We start from the raw sequence: 20,889 nt of genomic DNA, 5'->3' as shown, positions 1-20,889 counted from the left end.
GATGTCTCCATGCAGCTGTGGTGCTGCAGGACAAGCTGTACTGCTTTGGAGGAGACAGTGATCCCATTGATGTTCATGTCTTCAACACAGTGTCTTTATGCTGGAGGAAGCTGACCCCAGGAAGAGGAGGAGGACGCCACCTAGAGGTTCCATCCAGGCGCTCTGGCCACACAGCTGTGTTGGTTGAAGATATAGTCTACATCTGGGGAGGCTATCCTTACTGCAATGTGCTTTATGCATTTGGTGTTGACACATACAGATGGTTCAAACCCAAGGTTTCTGGCACTGTTCCAGATGAGAGGAACTACCACTCAGCCTGTGTGTTGGAGAAGGTCATGTTTATATATGGAGGATCCACCATGCTGACTGGATGGACTAATGACATGTACAAGTTGGACACCAGCACAATGGTCTGGACTTTAATTAACACCAGAGGAACTCAACCTACTGCTACATACTGTCACTCTGCCACCATCATCGGGACAAAGATGTTTGTATTCGGGTGGGGTCAGTACCCCCTCAGAGTGTTTGACACAGAGACCAACCTCTGGCTGAGCACACCATCTCCACAGCCTCATCCAGAAGGACGCTGCTATCATTTAGCATTTACCTACAATGGAGAGCTGTACATATTTGGTCGCTGGAACAATATTGATGTGTGTAAATTCAGTCCAGAGACCTTCTCCTGGAAGAAGGTTGAGCCCAAGGGAAAGGACCGGGTCCGATATGTGAGATATGCTGCTGCATGCATGGTGGGAGATCGTGTCTTCCTCTTTGGAGCCACCAACCCTGATGACCTGTATGTCTTAGACTTCAATCCTAGCCTCAAGACATTATGTAAGCTAGCAGTTATTCAGAACGGTCTGGAGCAGTCGGAGCTCACACACGACATCAGGTGGGAACTGGCAGCCATGACAACCAACAATAACAACCCGACGACGCCGACATGATAAAAGCGTGCCTACGATAAAGAAGGAAATATAAATAATAAAAATCACACCCGTGTGAAGTGAGGGGCGCTAATATATTAAAGTCTAACTCAGTCATGTTGATTAGGTGAAAACAAACGGTGCCAACACAAACATTAAACGCCATTAACAATAAAGAGACAATATGACGTAAACGACACATTATGGCGTAAATGTTCCATTCATTGTCAATGCGTTTACTAAACAAACTTTGAACTAAAGACAAACATTAAAGGGGGTGTCAGTGATTTCAGTCAAAAACCCTTAGGTTTCGTTTTTGCCTTGGGACACAAGCTTTCATCCAATCAGGATAGAGAACAAAAACGAAACCTAAGGTTTTTTGACCCCCAGGGGTTAACTGGGAACAGGGAGGAACTCCTTATATGGTCAGCACACTCTATAGTAGAGAGGATTATCACAACAAAACAAAAATTATTGAATTAAGTGAAATCACTGACTCTACCTTTAAATAAAACGGGAAAAAAATTTACACTTGTGTGAAGTGAGCGGTACCTTTGACTTGTTTGTCTGGGGCACCCGTCACAACTGCCCCTCCCTACCTACCTACCTACGCTACCCTACCCTACCCTGCGGAATCCGGAAGTTTTTTTTTTTTTTTTTCAAATGCATTTAGTTATAGTTATGTTAACTTTATGAATGAAATACAAATACATTGGACTTAAAAAATACTAGACAATAACATTTTAATACTAGTAATGAGCTGAAATCAATAATATATCAATGTTCGGATATTAACCTGAGGGCCGCATTACATGATGGTGAGGGCCGCATGTGGCCCCCGGGCCCCCAGTTGCCCATGTATGACATAAATGATATAGCTTGCGGAGTTAGTTAGTTGTATAGCGTATATACAGTGTTTGTAAGACCCACATGTCATACACTGATGTGGCAGTCAGCTGACCAATTGGGCGGGGTATTTGTATATTTATAAATATTATATGCGTTAAATCTATTCGTGAGTTATCTGACTGAACTACTATTACATGAACGTTCAATAATGTACACCAATTTATTCAAGGATATACATACACATATACCCGTATTTACTGAAACTGAGCAGAGCAGTATAGCTTTAACAAATTGGAAGACATCTTTCCTTTTATTTACAAGTGACAATACAATACATTATCATTCCAACATAGCTATTTATTGGCATGGTTATTATAGAAATAGTGTAATCATGGGCTATACACTGACCAATCAAAATCAAATATTTGAAAATGCTTGGGCATTAATCTGAAAATAAGACTTTTACTTGCGTGAGCGGCGAGCACACACACACACACACACACACACACACACACAGTTCTTGTTTACTATATCGCCACTGACCGCACTGTCCGCACATGTTCTACATGTGGGACAGTGCGGTCAACATCTTCTATATTTAGACAGGGAGATATTATGACATATCATACTACATTATTCTTCTGACTCGGCAGATACTGTAACTCTTACAGCTCACAGAGGTTGTTGTATTGGAACAGGGGAACATGTTGCACTTTTCTGAAACCGTCACAAAGATGAAATAATAAAAAATATACACACGTCGTACACATTGAAAACAATTTAAGCATCTCAGTCTAATATCTGATCTGCGTGATTCATATGTATAGCCAACATCTTAACTTAAAGACCGGTGTGAGGAATTATATGCCTTTTGTTCAAAATGTATTATAGAGTCAGTACATGTAGGCTACATGTATTCTGTGTGCCTGTGATTAGGGTTGTGTATTGTTTTTGCATACTGTATATGCATACAGACATGCATGACATGCCGGTCTGTGTGGAGGTTTGAAGCTGCCCTTTATTACCCTTAATATACGCATAATTGACAATACGTAATAGTAGAGCAAACAGGTGTCAGATATACTTAGAAAACAAAGATGCAATATAGAAATACTCATTGTGAGCTTGCAGATCGGCTATTTTCAAACGGCTGAAATGTATATAAGGCTGAAGTGGTTTAATGTGTATGTTTTGTGATAATAAGCTAAATCTACAAAGTAACTATAGTGACAAAAGTTTTCAAATAAATGTAGTGGAGTGAAAGAAAGTACAATATTTGGATCCGAGAGAGTAGAAGTATTGGAAGTATTGGAAATACTCAAGTGAACGTACTTATAGTTACTTTCAACCTGTTTTTAGATCCTAATACATTCACTCCCCACTTTCACGGCGTTAAAAGTCCACCTGAAATGGAAGCAGAGAACAATATTATTCGAGACATTTCAGGTTATAAATACTATACTATGATATGTGACGGTTCCCTATATTTTGTGTTATATATATATATTACTCTTAGGTTGTCTGGTTTAGGTACCGGTATATGTTGTGTTTACTGTTTGCCCTATAGTAACCTCTGTTCTTTGTATCCAATAGGATTGGGGAGCAGAGCTAGACATGACGATCAGCCTAAGTGGCTCGCACCTGGGCCCGGGTGTCGACGCCCTATAAATGCCTGCTTCCCCAGTCCTTCCCCAGATCTGTTCCTTTCATTTGCCTCCTGCACTCCACCATGCACACTTCTCAACATTTCTGTTAATACATACAACACGCACACACAGATACTACCGGTATACTATCATTGTCCGTCTGCCAGTTGTGCTCTTACGTGGATAAAATTAACTGAGACGAAGATGGCGATGATTAGTAGGCCTATGATGATGGAAGAGATGCCAACATATAGAGCGTTCCTTCCCAGCCGCCTGGAGCCATCGTAGTCTCCAAGATCATAGCTGTTCCTGGACTGAGAACCACAGGAGAGACACTATTGTTAAGATACGATAGATAGATAGATTTTGATTTCCTGTTTGATGTCATTGATCTCATGACTGAGCACTATAGCCTATTGCAGTGGTTCTCAAACTTTTTCATGTCACAGACAGACCCCATTATTTTTATTTGCCCACGAAACCCCATCAGAAAAGATTTGTGCCTGCAGCCAGGGCTAAATTTTTTCCAAATCATATTCATATATTTTATTAATTAAAAAAAAAGTCTTCAACAATAAAATAGCAGACAAGCTGTGTACCTCTGGAATCCCCTCAAAGACCCCAGGTGGTCCCCGGAACCCATACTTTGAGAACCACTGGCCCATTGCTTTCAACTGTATTGAATTGAATCACCTATATAATATTACAGTATGTGATGGACTCACTCTCTGAGTGGACTGCATTGGGAAGCTTTATCCGGCTAGTATTTCACAGGGTCCTATATTCCCAGCGTTCAATTCTCCCCACATAGGAATGACCCCCATTAACGTGTACTGAAATACATCACACTTGTGATGGCTCATATCAGCCCCCCAGTCTAGGATCCAACAAATGTACATGACATGTAGTCAAATGATCGGCCTTTCTTTGGAATGTTGGCAACACATCAGTCGTGGCTCTACGAGACCTACACGCGATGTTACAAGTTTAGTTAGTAGTAACACAATACAGTGCTAACAGGCTGGTGTAATACCTGGCTCCGCGATGGCTGTCTGTCTGTGTTGATAAAAGTGTCAGCTCAAAACTTTGAGGTGGATGAGATGAGATATACGTTATTAATCCCCGAAGTGAATTGAGACATTACAGCGGCATAATATAATGTAAAGTTAAGTCAAACATGTTTGATGGGAAGAGCAGGTGTATGTGTGACTGGGTTACATTTAAGTGTCCAGTGAAACCACACTCTCCTTCAGTCAGTCTATATTTCTAAGCCAGTGGCTCTCAAAGTCCATGGACCTGCACCAGGGGTCCTTGAGTGGGTTCCAGGGGGTTCATAATCGATTCATAAATTGACAGAACATTCATCAAATTCAACAGGGAATAATCTTGTATTATAAGATATTTATAACATATAGGCTATATAAGGTATGTTTTTGACTTGTGGGCTAACATTATTTAACCAGCTCATCCAGTGGGTTTGTTTGTGTCACTGTTAAGACAATTTGTGATAAACATTTACTATTCAAGAGACTGGCCTCTGGCACTCCTTGTAAATAAGAAGGTTCTGATGTAATATTAAACAAACACCAACATTGCCATACTATTATTGTCTAAATTAATCACATTTATTATGACTGCAGTAGTTGCCACCTTTTGTTAAACATCAGAACAGTAATAGAGTCAATGCTCAGTGCAAATGCATAGTATTTAACAATTAAAACCTACTGTACTTCATTGACTGGAGTCCCCCATGGCTCTCTACTAGATAGGCTCCCTTTCCTCTCTACATTACATATTTTTGCCCCAAAATAGCTACTCTACAAGCTCGCAACACAGCACATTGCAAAGGCCTGTGAGCTTGTAGATCGTCTATTCTCGCCAGATGGTAGGGTGGATGGCAGATGGTAGGGTTCAAGTGTTAATGTGATCCTCTGAAACTGTGCTTTTATACTTACCATGATAGAGAATATCAGCGCCACAATGTTGATGGGGTATGCGGGACAAAAGCAGGTGAAAATTGTCAAACAAAGATAGCTGCGAATTGGAGGTGGGGGTTCCTTTTCCTGCATAAAACCTCGCTCAAAAAAGTGCATGCTCCCAGTCAGGGATGTCTTCCTCAAATCCTGACATGGCACAACGAGAGCCATCATATATAGTACAGTGGAGAGAGAACAGGATGCTTAAAATGCTGGGATTCAGTCAAAAATGGTAGTCCATTTCAAAACGTTCCGGTAAAACCTTGTGGCACTGGTTAAACCCTGGAAGGATTTTTAGTGTGTTGACCACGGCCAAAACCTTGACCTCGTTTACTCCAGGGTGGGCAAAAAATCAACTCAAGAGATCACTATCACTGCTGGCCCCCATCCATGCTAATGACTCCAGAAGAGCTTTACACTTTACAGAGTTCAGTGATGCTGGAAAGTAACAAGTAGACAGTGGTGGAAAACGTACTCAAATGTTGTACTTAAGTACAAGTGTCAATACTGCAATATGGAAATAATACTATGAAAAAGCCTGAACTTCAAAATGTGCCATTTCAAGTTTTCAAATGTATGAAAATCTTTTGAATGTGACGCATTGTTAGCTTCTAGATCAGCTATTCTCAAATGGGCCGAAATGTATAGGGTTGAAGTGGTTAGTGTATGTTGTAATAATAATCAAAATCTACAAAGTAACTAGTAACTAACGTTTTCAAATAATTTCAGTGGAGTAAAAAGTACAATATTTGAGAGTAGAATTATTGGAAATTAGAAATACTCAAGTGAAGTACAAATACCTCACATTTATACAGTAGTACATTAAGTAAATGTACTTCAGCCACTGCAGATTTCAGTGATGGAAAGTAGAATTACTGTAATTTTGAGGTACTTTTGACTTTACTTGAGTACTGAGTAGCCTATTCCCACTATTCGATACATCGTACGGCATACTATAGCACGCCGTTTTTCATCATTTTTGAGGATTTGGAAAAAATGAAAAAATGAAAAAAACGATGGGTTATAGCCCATGTTTTGTCTCTGTGATCCTTGGCTTTGCACTGACTTTCAGAAGGACAACTTTAAAGCAGCACAGAAATTCCCCATGATTGTGTGCCTCAGTGGCCCAACGGATAAGTCAAATGATATCCGTAGTTTACCCAGTAGAAGTGTGCCGGTTCAAACCCTGACATCCATGTTCAAGGCCTGTTCCTCCTACAGCTCAATGCTGCAGTAATTTGAACTTTTCAAGGCTTGAATAAAAAATAAAAACTCAAAAGCACCAGGAGACATCTGCTGAATGCCCAAAGGTCCCTTGGCTCAATGGTGTGGAGCGCTTGACCCGTTGCCTATGCTACAGACAGTTGGCCGGTTCAAGTCCCATGGCATGACATCAAGTTGCTGGAGGACCATCGGGAGACGGTGCTCTCTCCCCCTGTTTCCTGAAAAGTAACAGTTGGCCGTTATGTCTGAAAGAATCTTGTCCACCTAAAATATTACAGATAAGAATTAGGTAAAACGTTTAAAAATAAAATATCAATGCATTTTGGCCCATCATCTGACAGAATAGTCTGTGTTTCTGCATACTGGGGCCCGAGTGTTGCGGAGGAATTGCGGAGTGTTCCGGAGTATTGCGGAGGAATTGCGGAGTATTGCGCAAAAACGATGGGTTATAGCCCATCGTTTTTTGATTTTTTTTTACAAATTGCGGAGTTTTACTGAGGCCCGATTATAATCGTGGACAATGGCAATGAAATCTTCTTGACTTTTGACAATGAAAAACTACACACTATAGTATAGTGTGTAGTATAGTATTTGTTTAATCATTTTTTATTTTTTTTTAATCCAGGCATTTTTGGCCTGGATTTATAAGTCATGTGGAGGTGGCAGTGAATTTGTTCCGCTCATGTGTTATTATAACGACTAGTGGCCTTCTGATGAGGAAAGCCAGGGGATACCACCATTTCGTTGCTGGGGTTTTGTATTTTATTTTTTTCATAAATCAATGCTATTGAACACCCTTTATGTCTGTGTGTTGGTTAAAAAAAACTTGAACCAATGGAAAGTATTAAAAAGTGCTTCGACAAAAATCTCCTAACTCCATTGGATCCTCAAACTATCTGCCAAACGAGCCAACTCCACCCGTTTAGCCGTCTTTCTTTATTTTCTTCCATAAATCAGTGCTATTGAACACTCTTTACGTCTGTGTGTTGGTTAAAAACATATTGAACCAATCTAAAGTTATTAAAAAGCGCTTTGACAAAAACCTCCCAACTCCACTTGAACTGGATGTTTTTTCATTTCCTGAAAAATGAACATTTTGGAAGGTGGTTTCTTCCAGACAGCAGAGATTTACAGAGCTACAGTTGAAATGGCTGAAATATTTGAATCTGCCAGCATGACAGAATAGATGGAAATATAGGTGTAAAAAGTGGAGGGGGGGGGGGGGGGGTGGGGGGGTAAAAAAAAGATTACGATTTAATGTTTTAGAATAATTTATTAGGAATTTTAAAATCGAAATTTCCAGAGAAAGAAAGGAGAGGAGGAAAAAAATAAGAAAAACATTGTGATAAAGCTTGGTAGGGATTTGCCCAAATGGGATTGGTTAAAGTGTTGTTCAAGAGCTCACAGTTAAACCCCGTTCATACCTTATTGTACAATGGCGTTAACAACACGGCAACAAACAGTGCAGCTCTACAAGCTCACGGCACGTCGCGTCTGCAAAACGTCGGGAGCTTGTAGATCTGCTACTTTTGACCGGCGACACCGTAGGTACGGAGGAGCATAAGTTAAGCCTTTAGAGCTTCAAGCTCCAGTCAAAAGCATTGGCCCTTTTCCTGACATCAACACACACAAAGAAAAATCATTAAAATCACTGTACAAGGGGAACAAGATCTGGAAAACAAAAATATAGTTTCATTTTTTTTTCTTCTTCTGAAAATAAGTCTTAATGCCGCAGAACATATCAATACGACGTCATCTCCTTACTACCAACATCAGTAATTATTATTCTCATTTGTAAGGTAAAAAATAACTTATTGCTTTATTGTAAGTTAAAAAGTTACAGTGTTGGTGTCCAGCAGTAGTTTTTGTGTTGTATTTTCCCAGACAGACTGAGAGAGGTACAAAATGGCCCGGTCAGGAAGTCATACAAGCCTTGCCTTCGTCAACCAGCAGAATGGAGCTGTACAGATGATGAACACAAACTAATAAATGGTATATATATTTGATACTTGAGTTGTTTTGTTTGTTCAATATTTTCCTTCCTGCCCAGCCCAGTATTGAACACAGTGGTTCTCAAAAAATGAAAGTGTCAATGAGCGCCATAACTCTTGAGAGAGTACAAATGGATGTAGAAATATGTATACTCTCAGAGATATACAGACCTGTAAAGGGTCCATTTGAAAAGCCCCTTAAGCAACCCCGAGGGTCCCGCCTGGACCCCCTTTGAGAACCACTGGTCTATATACCGAAAGTCCTTTCTATAGAACTGACTGAGGTGAGGCCCGGTACCTTTCTGACTCCTCGCCCCAACCCCCTGCCCGTCATTACAATGAGTAGCAATGGCGTTCAAATGAAACAAAAACAAAAAAAAGAACAGTGGATAACGGAAGATCACGAAACAGCTTCACGGGAAACCTTGCATGTCCAAAACCCTTTTTCAGGAAATTGGAAAAACAATAACCTGTATCCCAAAGGATCAATGTAGTAATTGTATTCACAAGCTCTTGCTATTATTTGTCATCTGTTGAATATTTATAATAATAAAACTCATAAACAGACGTAACAAATTTCAACGTGCCATTATATTAGTTTGTGAAAACAAATTTAAAGTCTTCAAAATAGCAGATCTACAAGCTCACAACTGCGTTGCGAGTTTGCGGCACAATATTGTGAGCTTGTAGACTGGCATGAAATGTACTCATGAAAAAACATTGAATTAAATATGGAGATACAAGGTTTCTGCCTGACATTGACAATAGTTCACAACTTTAGATCCGTCAGTATAGATTAAATGAAATAATAATAATATAATAAGAAGAAAATGTAGGACGCAGGGGACGGGGCAATAGACCAAAATGGAACCAGGCAATCGTATCAGTACCGCAAATTGGCAATCAAAATGCTCCTTTGTTGCCAAACAATAGTTACGTATTACACCTTGATGTATGCGCACAGACAGTCACTCGCACACACTCAGCTGTAAGCACATGCACCTTCAATATTATTTATAACAGGACAAAAACATAACCGTGACCTTTAGAATAGCTTCTCCTTGGATGTCCTTCATTTGCGTTCACGGCTGATAACACCGCATTAAAGAATGGCAAAAACAATAGTAAGAAACAAAAACATTATGAAGGAAAATGCAACAAAAAAATATATATATATATAATCCTTTCCAAAAATGGTAGTCAAGTGAACCCCCCAATTCCATTAAACCCCCCAGTCCTCGAAATCCTTTAAGTCGTACTTCGTCCTTCGTGCCAATCCACTATTATGAACACATTTCATGATGTAAGAGCATTTTCAGTTATTCAACCAGGTCTCGTGAGTACATTGAGAAATCTGCTCCATCATGGTAGTAAAATGATCGCAAAATAATACAATCATTGGTGCTTTTTCAAAGGCAAGTAAATGGATGAGGAATTTTGAAAGACTAACATCATTTGGACTCGTTGAATTGAATGGATATGCACAAAAACATATTCATGAAAGGTTATTTCTTAAGATGTCCAATGCACCGTGCCTGAGGCAACGCTGGGATAAGTAGTCTCTCGAGACAGCTCATTGGCTCACACAATATTCAAATGCTTCCGCCTAACTGGTCTGTACATCGGGAAGCGCTGAAAGATGCGTAGGGGGGGGGGTGAAAAGCGGATGTCCCACCTCGTCGGCACTTCTGTTCGGCCTTTGCAGGTGGTGTAAATATACGTTCTACTGGAAATCGAATTAGTTGAAGCCGATCTAGCTCGCTGCTTAGCAGATATGGGATTTTCAAAAAAATATAGTTCCAAGATATTCTAAAATATACATTTGTGAACGGAAGTAAACGGATGACAGCTTCCTGTCACAACTTTATTTTTTGCGAGGTGAAGTTACAGACTAACTGTATTGCATTCGAAGATTGTGGAAGAGTTGTCCGGTTTTTGAGAGACCACTGGGATAGAGACCTGGCCTACATTATGTACACCAGATGCATACGAAGAAACATATTGAGATGACCACACTAGTAGTAGTTGATCACATCCAGTTAAATCACAGCCAGTACCTTAACTCTTTTCAAACAAATCAATGACACGTTAAAGCCTGAGTTGTACGTGGTTGCGGGGCTGCAGTGTCACGCACGAGAATAGCCAATTTGCAAGCTGACAACGTGTCGCAGCGCAACACGTCGATGTAGATCCTATTTTTTTCCCCACGTACAAATCAGGCTTCAACTGGTTTAGTAACCCTTCCACCCAAACAACCCTCCCTTACCCCAAACTCTATGTACAATATCTTACAAGAAGACATAAAAACATTGCTTTAAAACCAATTACAGAATAAAATACCTTACAGATTATCATCATCACCGTCAATATTAATAACAATATTACAAAGGTTTGCTTTAAAAGACTACCAAAATATACACTTTAGTTTTTGTTTTTTTTCTCCATGTTTCTTGTGACACAAGGTAAAAAAAGGAGTTTGACAGATTTTAATTTGTTCTTCCTCTGTTAAAAGTGGTTGGGTTCATTTTTAGACTAGAGGACGAGGATGAACCCAGCTTTGTGGCACGTCATCTCTCTCCACTCACCTCGGTAACAGTTTCAAAGGGTTTTTGTGATGAAACAGCATTTTATCACAGATAAATGAAACAACATAATAATAATAATAATAATAAAATAAAAATAAAAAAAATCTAATAAGTAAGTAAAAAGAGAGTCCTCTGTGTACTTGCCATGAACTCAATGACAAACTTTTCCACAGAGTTGGGTCGTCGTTCTTCTTCTTTTTTCTTTCTTTTTGTGTTTTGTTTTTTGTGTGTTTTTTGTCTTTTGTCTTTTTTTGATTTTTCTCAAGCTGCAGAGGAAGTGGTGAAAGAAGAGGATATTGGAGATCTAATAATCAGCCTACAACGTGGACAAAAGGAGAGGAGAGGAAAGACAGACAGGGGGGTCATGGTGAGGAAGATTAGTAGCAAAGGAAAACAGAATTCAAGGTTTTTGAAAGAAGATCTTCGGTCGGTGGGTGGAGTCACAGCAAGCCAGGGCTACAGCGGTAGAGCCTGTGGCTGCCAATCACATTTAGCCAAGAATGAACACCCCAGCAGTTTGATTGGCTTATCAGCAGAGAAGAAACCCATCCCTGTTCAGTGACCTGAGTCTTCTCAGTGGTAGCCATTAGTGAAGGCAGTAGCAATAAGAGGACCCTGTGGATAGGACACAAAGATAATACACAAATAAATGTGTCAATAAACGGTAACACTAATGTACATTCTACAACAGGTCGTTTCGAGGAAGCAATCTGATTGGTTGAAACGGCTTCTAGCCGTGGATCAAACCAGCACCATTCACCACCTAATCAAAACAAAGAATTCAGCTGCTCTGTTTTCCCAGAGCGCTAGCAAACTCGGTGGCTAGGCTAGATAGTTTCTTGGGACATTTGTGGTCGTAGTGACTACATCTGTCATTAGAAAAAAAATCTGCTATTTTCTTAGTTTTAAGGGTAACTGTTGTAGAATTGCAATATTACACTTGAGGGTGTGGTAGTGATGCTTGCGGAACTCGACTTCGTCTCGTTCCTTACCGTATCACTGTCGTGGCAATAATCACGTTAAACCACACCCTCTCGTGTAATATTGCTTAATTCTCCTCGCTGTTGGGTGGAAACCTTGCATGTCCAAAACCATTACTTTTCCAAAAATGGGGAAAAAAAAGAACCTGTGTTCCAATTATAGTTTTTATTTAGTAACGCACTTTTAGTGTTCCTAAACCAATTCATTTTCAGTGGAAACACTCTGAAGTGGTTCAAAATTAGGTGGGGGGAAAAAGAGAACCGAAGCGGTTCAAACCAGAAAGACAGACGGGGTACAACATGTACTCTGACAACGGGTACTGGATAACTACAGGCTCCTTCCTGAGACTGTAGTACTGTATATCTAGTATAAAATAAATCTATATATCTAATTATCTATATATAAAGCCCACGGACACACTTCAAAACACAGAGAAATGAGCCGATCTACAGGCTCTCAACGTTTCACGATGCTGCAACGCGCTGTGAGATCGTAGATCGGCAAATTTCGCTGCGTAAAGGTATGGCATTCATTTATGAGAAGAAAAAAATAACAAATATGTAGATACAAAGTTTCTGCCCGACAGGAAACATAATTATGTCTGTATTGTGCATCCAAAGACCATGTGATGATGATGATGATGATGATGACGGCGTGTGGGTGTGACCTACCCCGAGACTGTGGCCAAATCCCGTGCTGGGGGCGGGGCTGGCAGAGCTGAGGTAGCTGGCCAATCCCGAGTCCTGATTGGCTGCAGCATACAGGTCGGCCATATTTGGCCCGGGACTGCTGGTGCCCAGAAAGCCTGCCGTGCGAGAAGGGGTGGAGCCTGAGAGAAAGACATCAGGCATGGCTGTTAACAACATCTATCTATCTATCTATCTATCTATCTACGTATCTATCTATCTATCTATCTATCTATCTATCTATCTATCTATCTATCTATCATGGGCAAGAGGGGCTCAGCCCTCCCTATCTTATGGCGTAAAGATGAGAAATGATTATTAAAATGTTTTAGAATAGATACTTTTATATTCTGGTATAATCTAAAGCAGCAACAGCATCAAATAGTTACAAGAAAAACACAAAATAGGTCAAAATGGGCAGATTTTTTACAGCCCAAAATGCTTCCATTGGCTTTCATTGCGTTGAATGATTGACAGCTGCCAAGACACACCTGTTTGGTTTACTTGCCATTGGGACTAAAATCTCTCAGCCCCAGAGCCAATAGAGGGCTGTGCTCAGCCCTAATGCCCGCCTCAGACCGTGAGGTCATTGGCTATTGACCAATCACAGCACCTGCTCGTGTGTGGTTGTTTATGATGTGAAAGAATGGCGGGTGGAAGTAGCCTATTTTAAATGATTATTTAAATTATTATTTACTTTATAATCCGTGTCACGGGGCAGCCCGTGCCCTATACACACACACACACACACACACACACACACACACACACACACACACACACTGATTAAGGACATTGCACGCACGCACACACCACACAGACTGTGGGTAGTGGGGCAGACAGGTCCATATAATCATATCATATAATGTCAATACTGTTGATGTATGCATTTACAGGATGTACAAATGAAATGATACACAAAGGGAAAACATTCCGTTTATTAACCTGTGTTTATTGCAACCTCAGTGTTTGTATGGCCTTTCCAGTGCTGACACTTTAAGAAGGGGGGAAGGTGCCAAGTACTGTTGAGGAGTAGGGGTGTTCCACAATGTCAAGTGTAAAGTATGTCTATTATCTGGGGAAATGAATGTAACCCCATATGATGTATAATCTAAAATAGAACATCTAGGTGTGGGGTTACCTATTCAGGTTCAGCTGATAGCTGTGAGCTTGTAGATCAACTGTTTATATTTAATTGCTTCTCTGTGGGTGGTAGGATCCTCTCCTATAAAGGGGAGACTGCAGGCAGAGCTAGTCAGTTATGCTGGGGCAGGCATCATGCTGACAGCCCCGTGAGAGAGCTGCTGGGGCCCATGTCATGGGCATAGCCTAGTGTAGTTTGTTATTTTTCCTTTTTCCTACGTTGTAAATTAAGTATTTTTGAGTTCTTTGTTTTGTATTTTGGCCAGTATTATTTTTGCTGTTTTATTTTTCCGTTGTGAATATCTACACTGGAGCTGGAGGTTTGGAGCAATAAAAGCCACCAAAAAGCATCGCAGACTGTTTTTGGAGCCTTGGCCCTCGGGCAACTTCACAATCCGTTTTGACCCGTGTCCGTGGAGGGGAAAATGAAGTTAAGAGACTGGGAGCATATAGTCCATTTTGGATATAACAAAGGGAAAGGAGACAAAATAAGTTTTGTGAGTTTGAAATTCTTGCTTGGGGAAGACAGCTGACCGCACACCGGACCCACAGAAAGGTAGAGTGGTCTGCTTCATTCATCTCACAAAGTTAAGAAACATAATCGCTGGTTTAATCACATTGAAAGTGGCTCGAGCTCTCATTGAGTTGGGAAGAGAGAGAGAGAGAGAGAGAGAGGCTGTGTTTGTGTGCGTGTGTTAGTGTTGTTTCGGTGCCGTGTGCGTGCACACGTGCGTGCATGTGTGTGTGCCTTGCAAGTTGCTTGCATCTTTGACTTTATTCCATTTTGGTCGGTGCCGTTTGCGGCAGTTGCGCGCACGTGCGTGTGTGTGCGTGCATGCGTACTGTTATTATTAATGAAGTATAAGAGCAGCTATCTGTACATAGAAATACAAACAATGTTCAGTGGAGTGTTTGTTGTGGGCATGCACTTCTGTTGTTGTGGAGCATTTGCTATAACAAAGTATAGGCCTGTAGTGTCATTGCTGTACTTTGATATCTGGAATATGATGCTATTGCTGCAGGTTGAACTAGTTGGGTAGCATAGTGTAATAGATTTTCTGAGTAGCACTGCATGGGTACTGGGTTGTTGTGGAATGTGATGCTGATGCTGTTGTTGCTGTAGACTAGTATTCTGTGAACATGCTGTAGTATAGGGTGAACAATGGATAGCATGTTTTTGTATTGAGTTGTACTTGAAATGTACTGTAATTCTGCAAACTGTCTATCTATCTATCTATCTATCTATCTATCTATCTATCTCAACATCATCACACGAATCCTAGCATTCCTGTTCTTGCCATGGGATAGTAGGCGAACATTTGTAACATTCAGCGGAAAATAGCCGATCTATATTGGCTATTTTCGGCTAAAACATTTGGTGTAGAGGGGAAAAGGAAGGGACAGGATAGACCCCTATGGGACCCTGGTCAACTAATTGTGGCAAATCAGCACTTGATAATATACATTAATCTTGCATGCATGCACACGCACGCGCGCGCACACACACACACACACACACACACACACACACACACACACACACACACACACACACACACACACACACACACACACTTACCTCTAACTAATGCTTGTGCTGCAGCTGCTGCTGCCATTGGTCCATATGCAGTCAGGGGAATGGCTGAGGGACAGAACACAATAGAAACAAGTAGTTTAATATCTCTAGAATAGATACTGTGTAATGTGTATACAATAGACATGAATCTCAGCCCCATAAAGTGTCCTGATCATGACCAAATACAGGGCTTGGAGCAAATGTCACACGTGTACGTGACATTTGTATTGGTAAAACTGACTTTATATCATTTTGTAGGTTTCTATGAGCTCTGTCAGATGGTTAGGTAACAGTAATGTTTTACTTTTAGTTTTGTTTTTAATAAAGGCATGGTCAATATCATGTCAGTATCATGGTCAATGTCATGACAGTACCATGTCAGTATCGTGTTTAAACCTAATCATTTATTTTCTGTTCACTAAAGACCGGGAGAGATGATAGACCTGTGCTACTGTACAAAGATTCCAAGACAGTAGGGCAGGGAGGCAATACTCAGGTGAAGAAACAAGTACAACCCAATGCCACTAGATGGCATCATCAACTTAGCAAAGAAAGAGATACAAGCCTTGTACAGTACTACAATTATTATCCATTACTTTGCAGATTTTGATTATTATTACAAAACATATACATTATACACTTCAGCCCCACAGTACATTTTGGCCATTTGAAAATAGCCGATCTACAAGCTCACAATGCGTCGGCATTCATTGTGAGCTTGTAGATCAGCTATTTTCAAAAGTGGCGCGCTACGAGCTTGTAGGTCTGCTATTTTTGAAAAATCGTGAACATGCGGCACAAATCTTCGAATATATATATATCCTTTCAGAAGACCTAAATGGGTTAAGTACATTTTGATAACAATACTTTCTTTTACTCAAGTGAGTTTACAATTCTGGACTTTCACTAGTAACATAAAGAGAACATTTGAGCACTTTTTCCCCACCATTGGCGCTAGGAGGAGCAAGGAGCCACTGACCTGCCAGCTCATGGGGGTGGGATGATGTCAGGAGGGGGGTCCTCTCTAAATGGAATTCTAGAAACACAGAAGGACAAGAGAGAGAGAGAGGGCGCTTAGTACAGTTTACCGTCCACCAGCCAGACTACAAAGGCACGCGCACGTGCAGACACACACACACACACACACACACACACACACAGGGTCGAACTCCACCTTAGCGGACAGAATAAGCTGCGTTTTACGTCATTTCCGAGTTCTTTAGACAGCTGGTGGATGGAAAAGAAGCTCCACCCCCGCAGTTGACTGACGCGACGGACAGATTCCCGGAAACGCTCTCCTCCGCGACAGTCAGCCGCGGTGGGTGGAGCTTCTTTTCCATCCACCAGCTGTCTAAAAACTCGGAAATGACGTAAAACGCAGCTTATTCTGTCCGCGGCTGTGCGCTAAGGTCTGCCCAGACACACACACACTCACTCACACTTCTTGACCCATCTGCATTAATACAATATAACTAGTAAATTGTTACTGTCTGGTGGAGACATTGTATATCCAAAACCGTCCTTTTGTTTTGTTATTATTTAAAAAAAATAATGAACAGTGAAAATCTCACAAGCTCACAATGCATCACATTGCTTGTAGATTGGCTATTTTCACTACTTTTGTGTGATACTCTTATATGCTGAAGTAGGGCATTGTGAAAAAAACTTTGATATATGGAGGTACACGTCTTCTGGCCGACAGCAAATAATGTTCATTGGTTGGAGGTGGTTTCAATGCTCTGCTGTTGCCTTTGTTTGGGTAGGAACACTAGTGTCTGACTGCTGGAATTGCTTGAAGTCCAAAGTGCAATATCTCTCCGCTCCTCAAGCAGGTGATCCTTCTTAGCTCACTGGTAGAACTTTTGTCTCTTGCACGGGTAAACCCTGGGTTTGAATACCCAGAAGGACACACAAATCTCATGGATTCTGGGACTTATTCGTTTTGGGACTTTTACTTGTATTCAGTGTCTTATTTTGTAGCAGTGTTCTGTGCTTTCCTGTCTGCCTTGTTTGCTGTTACCTGCCTTGTCTCACCTCCCTGTATTAGTGTAACCCTAGTCACCTGTGTTCTGTTTGCCTGTTGGCCTATACCAGTGTTGATTGTGCTTCAGTTCGTCTGTGCCTAGTTAGTCTTTGTCTATATTTAATTATTTATGCCCCAGTGTGTTCTGTTTCTTGTACAGTTTGTCGTTGTGAATGACGTGGTGTTCAGTTCCTAGTGTATTCCTGGTCCTTGCGTATAACTGTTTCTTGTGACTTCCCAGTGTGTGTTTTGAAAATAAAACCACTTATTCTATTTTCTTAGTGTAGAGAGAAAACAGAAAAGTCAGTAGTACAGAGCCCTGAGGGACTGCGAAGTGCTTATGGAAGTTAACGCATTTTGGGCGGGAACCCCTTTTGGTGTTAGCATTATGTTATGCTTTAGCTATTTTAGAAAAATCGATGAACCACTGACATAGAAACACAGCTTTTTCAGAAAACTGTCAGGATGTAGAAGACATTTTTAGAATCTGATCTCAGGTCAAAATGGGTTTTAATATCTACAAGCAGCCAGAGACTCTGCCTGTGCAAGTGTGAAATGTGCAGCATGTTGAATAACAGGGGTGAAGGGAATTAACTATGGCTGACACAGACAGAGACTCCTCTTTGAGCATGCGTGTATGGACTTACCAGGGAATTGATAATGAGTGTATCCAGGCGCGATGCCAGAGTAACTGCGACTAGTGTAGGTTGTAGTCTGGAAACCTGGGTAGCCTGTCAGCAAAGAGGGCAAAACAACAACACTTTTAAATACATTTCAGCCAAAAACGTAAACATTAAAATATATCGCTGCTGTCGGACTGAAACCTTCGTTCATAAATGAATGGCACGCCTTACTAGCATATTTACAAGTTCACAACGCAATGCACGCATTGCGGTGTGATGTGTTGTGAGCTTGTAGATCGGCTATTTTCGCTATTCATGAATATCTTGGAAAGTTAAAGTAACCTATGAAGAGTTAACAAGATCTTAATGATAACTATATTGGATATATTGGAACACAGGTTTTTTTTTCCTTTTTTTCCATTTCCTGACAAGTTTTCCACCAAGTTTTCCACCCGAAAGACAAATATATAATACACAAACTTGTCTGATTTAAGTCAGTGTGTAAACGGTGTTGTCCAGTAGAGGGCGCCAAACAACCACAGACTACATAAGCATCACCCTCTGGCTCCAGGTCTCTGGCCTCAGTGAGCACTCAGTGAGAATTGTTATGTGTCACAAATACAGATCTACCCCCTTGACCCACTACTCAGCGAGAATAGTTCCACTTTGTCGAACGGCGAAGGTGCCAGATGGTCTACAACATGACTATCTCAAATACTAGCGTGCAAGTATTAAGGGTGGGGGGGTGGGGGGGAGGGGGCGGGCATTCAAAGCATCTTTCCATTTGGTCAAATACCTCAATAATGTTTGCATTAACAAGCATTGGGTCTGGGCTTCACGAACAAAACACGTGTGCGCTCTGTGAATTGCGATGTGGCCACAGGGCGGATTTTGTCAGTAATGGAAATATCAGCGTGCTTTCTCTTCATACTTACAGGCTTTGATCTTACCTAGCATGCCTATGCCCAGCATAAAGGCATCCATGCCATAGGGCATTACTCTGGAGCGACCCCTGGCCGACCCCGTCGGTGACATCACTTCCTTGGGCTGGGCTTTCTTAACCTCGACCTTAAAGGAGGGATAATCATATGTGTCGTACATTCACACACATCGCCGGCCATACTTCATCTCTTCATATAATCACATCGTTGGTACATTCAAAGAAAGGGGATTACTATGGGCTTCATTAGGGCATGGCTGGTTCCTAGTGGTGGACAGTAACTGACTTTACTGTGGTCGCTGTACTGTACAATTTCTGAAATGCCACTTCATAATTTGTACCTTTTACTTGAATACTTGAGTAATTACTTGTGTAATTGACGGCTGTTTCCCGTAGGAATTAACATTAGTCTACACAACTACACAACTCCCATAAAAGGTGTACATTCTCAACCCAAAACCATACCAAAATTAACTATTAAACCCCTTATATATACTGTACTTTACTGACCAAAGTCCCCCAAGGGCACCCCCTCTTCCCCCCCCCCCCCTCTACTCCAAATAGCTGGGGTTCATGTGATCAGGTAGAATGGAAATATGTATACATACCATTTTATTGTTGATGTCATGGAAATGGATCTCACACACTTTCTCCACCACGTCTTCACACTCAAAGGTAACGAAACCGAAACCTGAGAGAGAGAGAGAGAGAGAGAGAGAGAGAGATAGAGAGAGGGAGAGAGAGAGACACTGTTATCTAACACTTACTAAATACGTTTTGTCAATGGAGCAGAGAACTTAGTTGATGTTACATGGCAGCTAAGATACTGTATGTTAAGATTTCTCCACATGGAAACGACACCATGCTTTTACATGTCAGGGAAGATCATTTCAAGAACATCTCAAACCATTTTTTTGCAAATACTTGAGAAGAGAACAGAATACTAAGTGTGATCAAAATCATGTTAACCCATTTTGACCTGAGATCAGATTCTAAAAATGTCTTCTACATCCTGACAGTTTTCTGAAAAAGCTATGTTTCCTACATCCTGACAGTTTTCTGAAAAAGCTATGTTTCTATGTCAGTCGTTCTTCGATTTTTCAAAAAATAGCCACTCGGTGGTGCGCTATGAGCTTGTAGATCTGCTATTTTTCAATAGCTAAAGCATAGCATGATGCTAACACAGTTTTGGCAGCAGACCCTAGCGACTAAAAATAGTGTTTAGACAAGGTGTCAAAAACACATTTATGTGGAATGGTTATTGTGACAGATATATGCGCATGCATAAAGTGAGTGGCAAAGTGAGTTTAGTGTAATTGGCTGTCAAGGCCAGTAAATAGTTTTTTGTCACTCAGTAGGCGACGTTCCCACATAACTTCCGGGTATGATGATGTCACGCGCATACCCTCTAGTGAAAGGTTATAATGAGAAATAACGTTTGTGAAATTGATAAAAGTTCAACTCCATGAATGAACAAGTAAATGATTAGCAGAACATTGTGCCTGTAAAGGGGATGCCCAATGTGATAAAGAGGACTGACTGACCACAATGTTGGGCTTGACCCAATTCCCACTGACCTGCAACCACCCCCTCTTCTGACTCAAGAAGCTGAGGCGATAAGAAAAGCCTCTCATAACCCACCCACCTGTCAGCATGCTGTTGGACAGTTGGAAGGAGAGTGGTTCACCTCCACTGAGCCCAGATTAAACCACCTGAT

The 20,889-nt window shown here is 41.0% G+C and overlaps 2 protein-coding genes across 3 annotated transcripts in view; both read right to left on the bottom strand.

The window, feature by feature from the left end:
• Positions 1-2,158: 2,158 nt before the first annotated feature.
• On the bottom strand, positions 2,159-5,713 carry LOC308330644 (transmembrane protein 233). Its single transcript, XM_080785600.1, has 3 exons — positions 5,380-5,713; positions 3,604-3,738; positions 2,159-3,182 (listed from the first exon to the last, which is right to left on the bottom strand). Exons 1-3 carry the CDS (start codon positions 5,572-5,574, stop codon positions 3,171-3,173), a joined length of 342 nt encoding a protein of 113 aa, XP_080641726.1. The 5' UTR covers positions 5,575-5,713; the 3' UTR covers positions 2,159-3,170.
• A 2,164-nt stretch (positions 5,714-7,877) lies between these two features.
• Positions 7,878-20,889, bottom strand: part of LOC308330601 (RNA-binding protein Musashi homolog 1-like) — a 37,275-nt gene continuing 24,263 nt past the window's right edge. Inside the window, exons 8-14 of one of the 2 annotated variants that reach the window (XM_080785539.1) lie at positions 19,781-19,863; positions 19,183-19,300; positions 18,257-18,340; positions 16,533-16,622; positions 15,590-15,652; positions 12,853-13,010; positions 7,878-11,815 (exon numbers count right to left, since the gene is read on the bottom strand). In XM_080785539.1, the coding sequence (XP_080641665.1) occupies positions 11,774-11,815; positions 12,853-13,010; positions 15,590-15,652; positions 16,533-16,622; positions 18,257-18,340; positions 19,183-19,300; positions 19,781-19,863 (638 nt within the window). In that variant the 3' untranslated portion in view covers positions 7,878-11,773. The remainder of the gene's footprint in view (positions 11,816-12,852; positions 13,011-15,589; positions 15,653-16,532; positions 16,623-18,256; positions 18,341-19,182; positions 19,301-19,780; positions 19,864-20,889) is intronic. The other variant, XM_080785540.1, reaches the window with a different exon arrangement.

This window comes from Protomyctophum bolini (genome assembly GCF_963924005.1).
Source record: "Protomyctophum bolini genome assembly, chromosome: 2".
Lineage (NCBI taxonomy): Eukaryota > Metazoa > Chordata > Actinopteri > Myctophiformes > Myctophidae > Protomyctophum > Protomyctophum bolini.
Note: the sequence above shows the minus strand (reverse complement) of the source record. Positions and strands in the feature narration are given on the sequence as shown.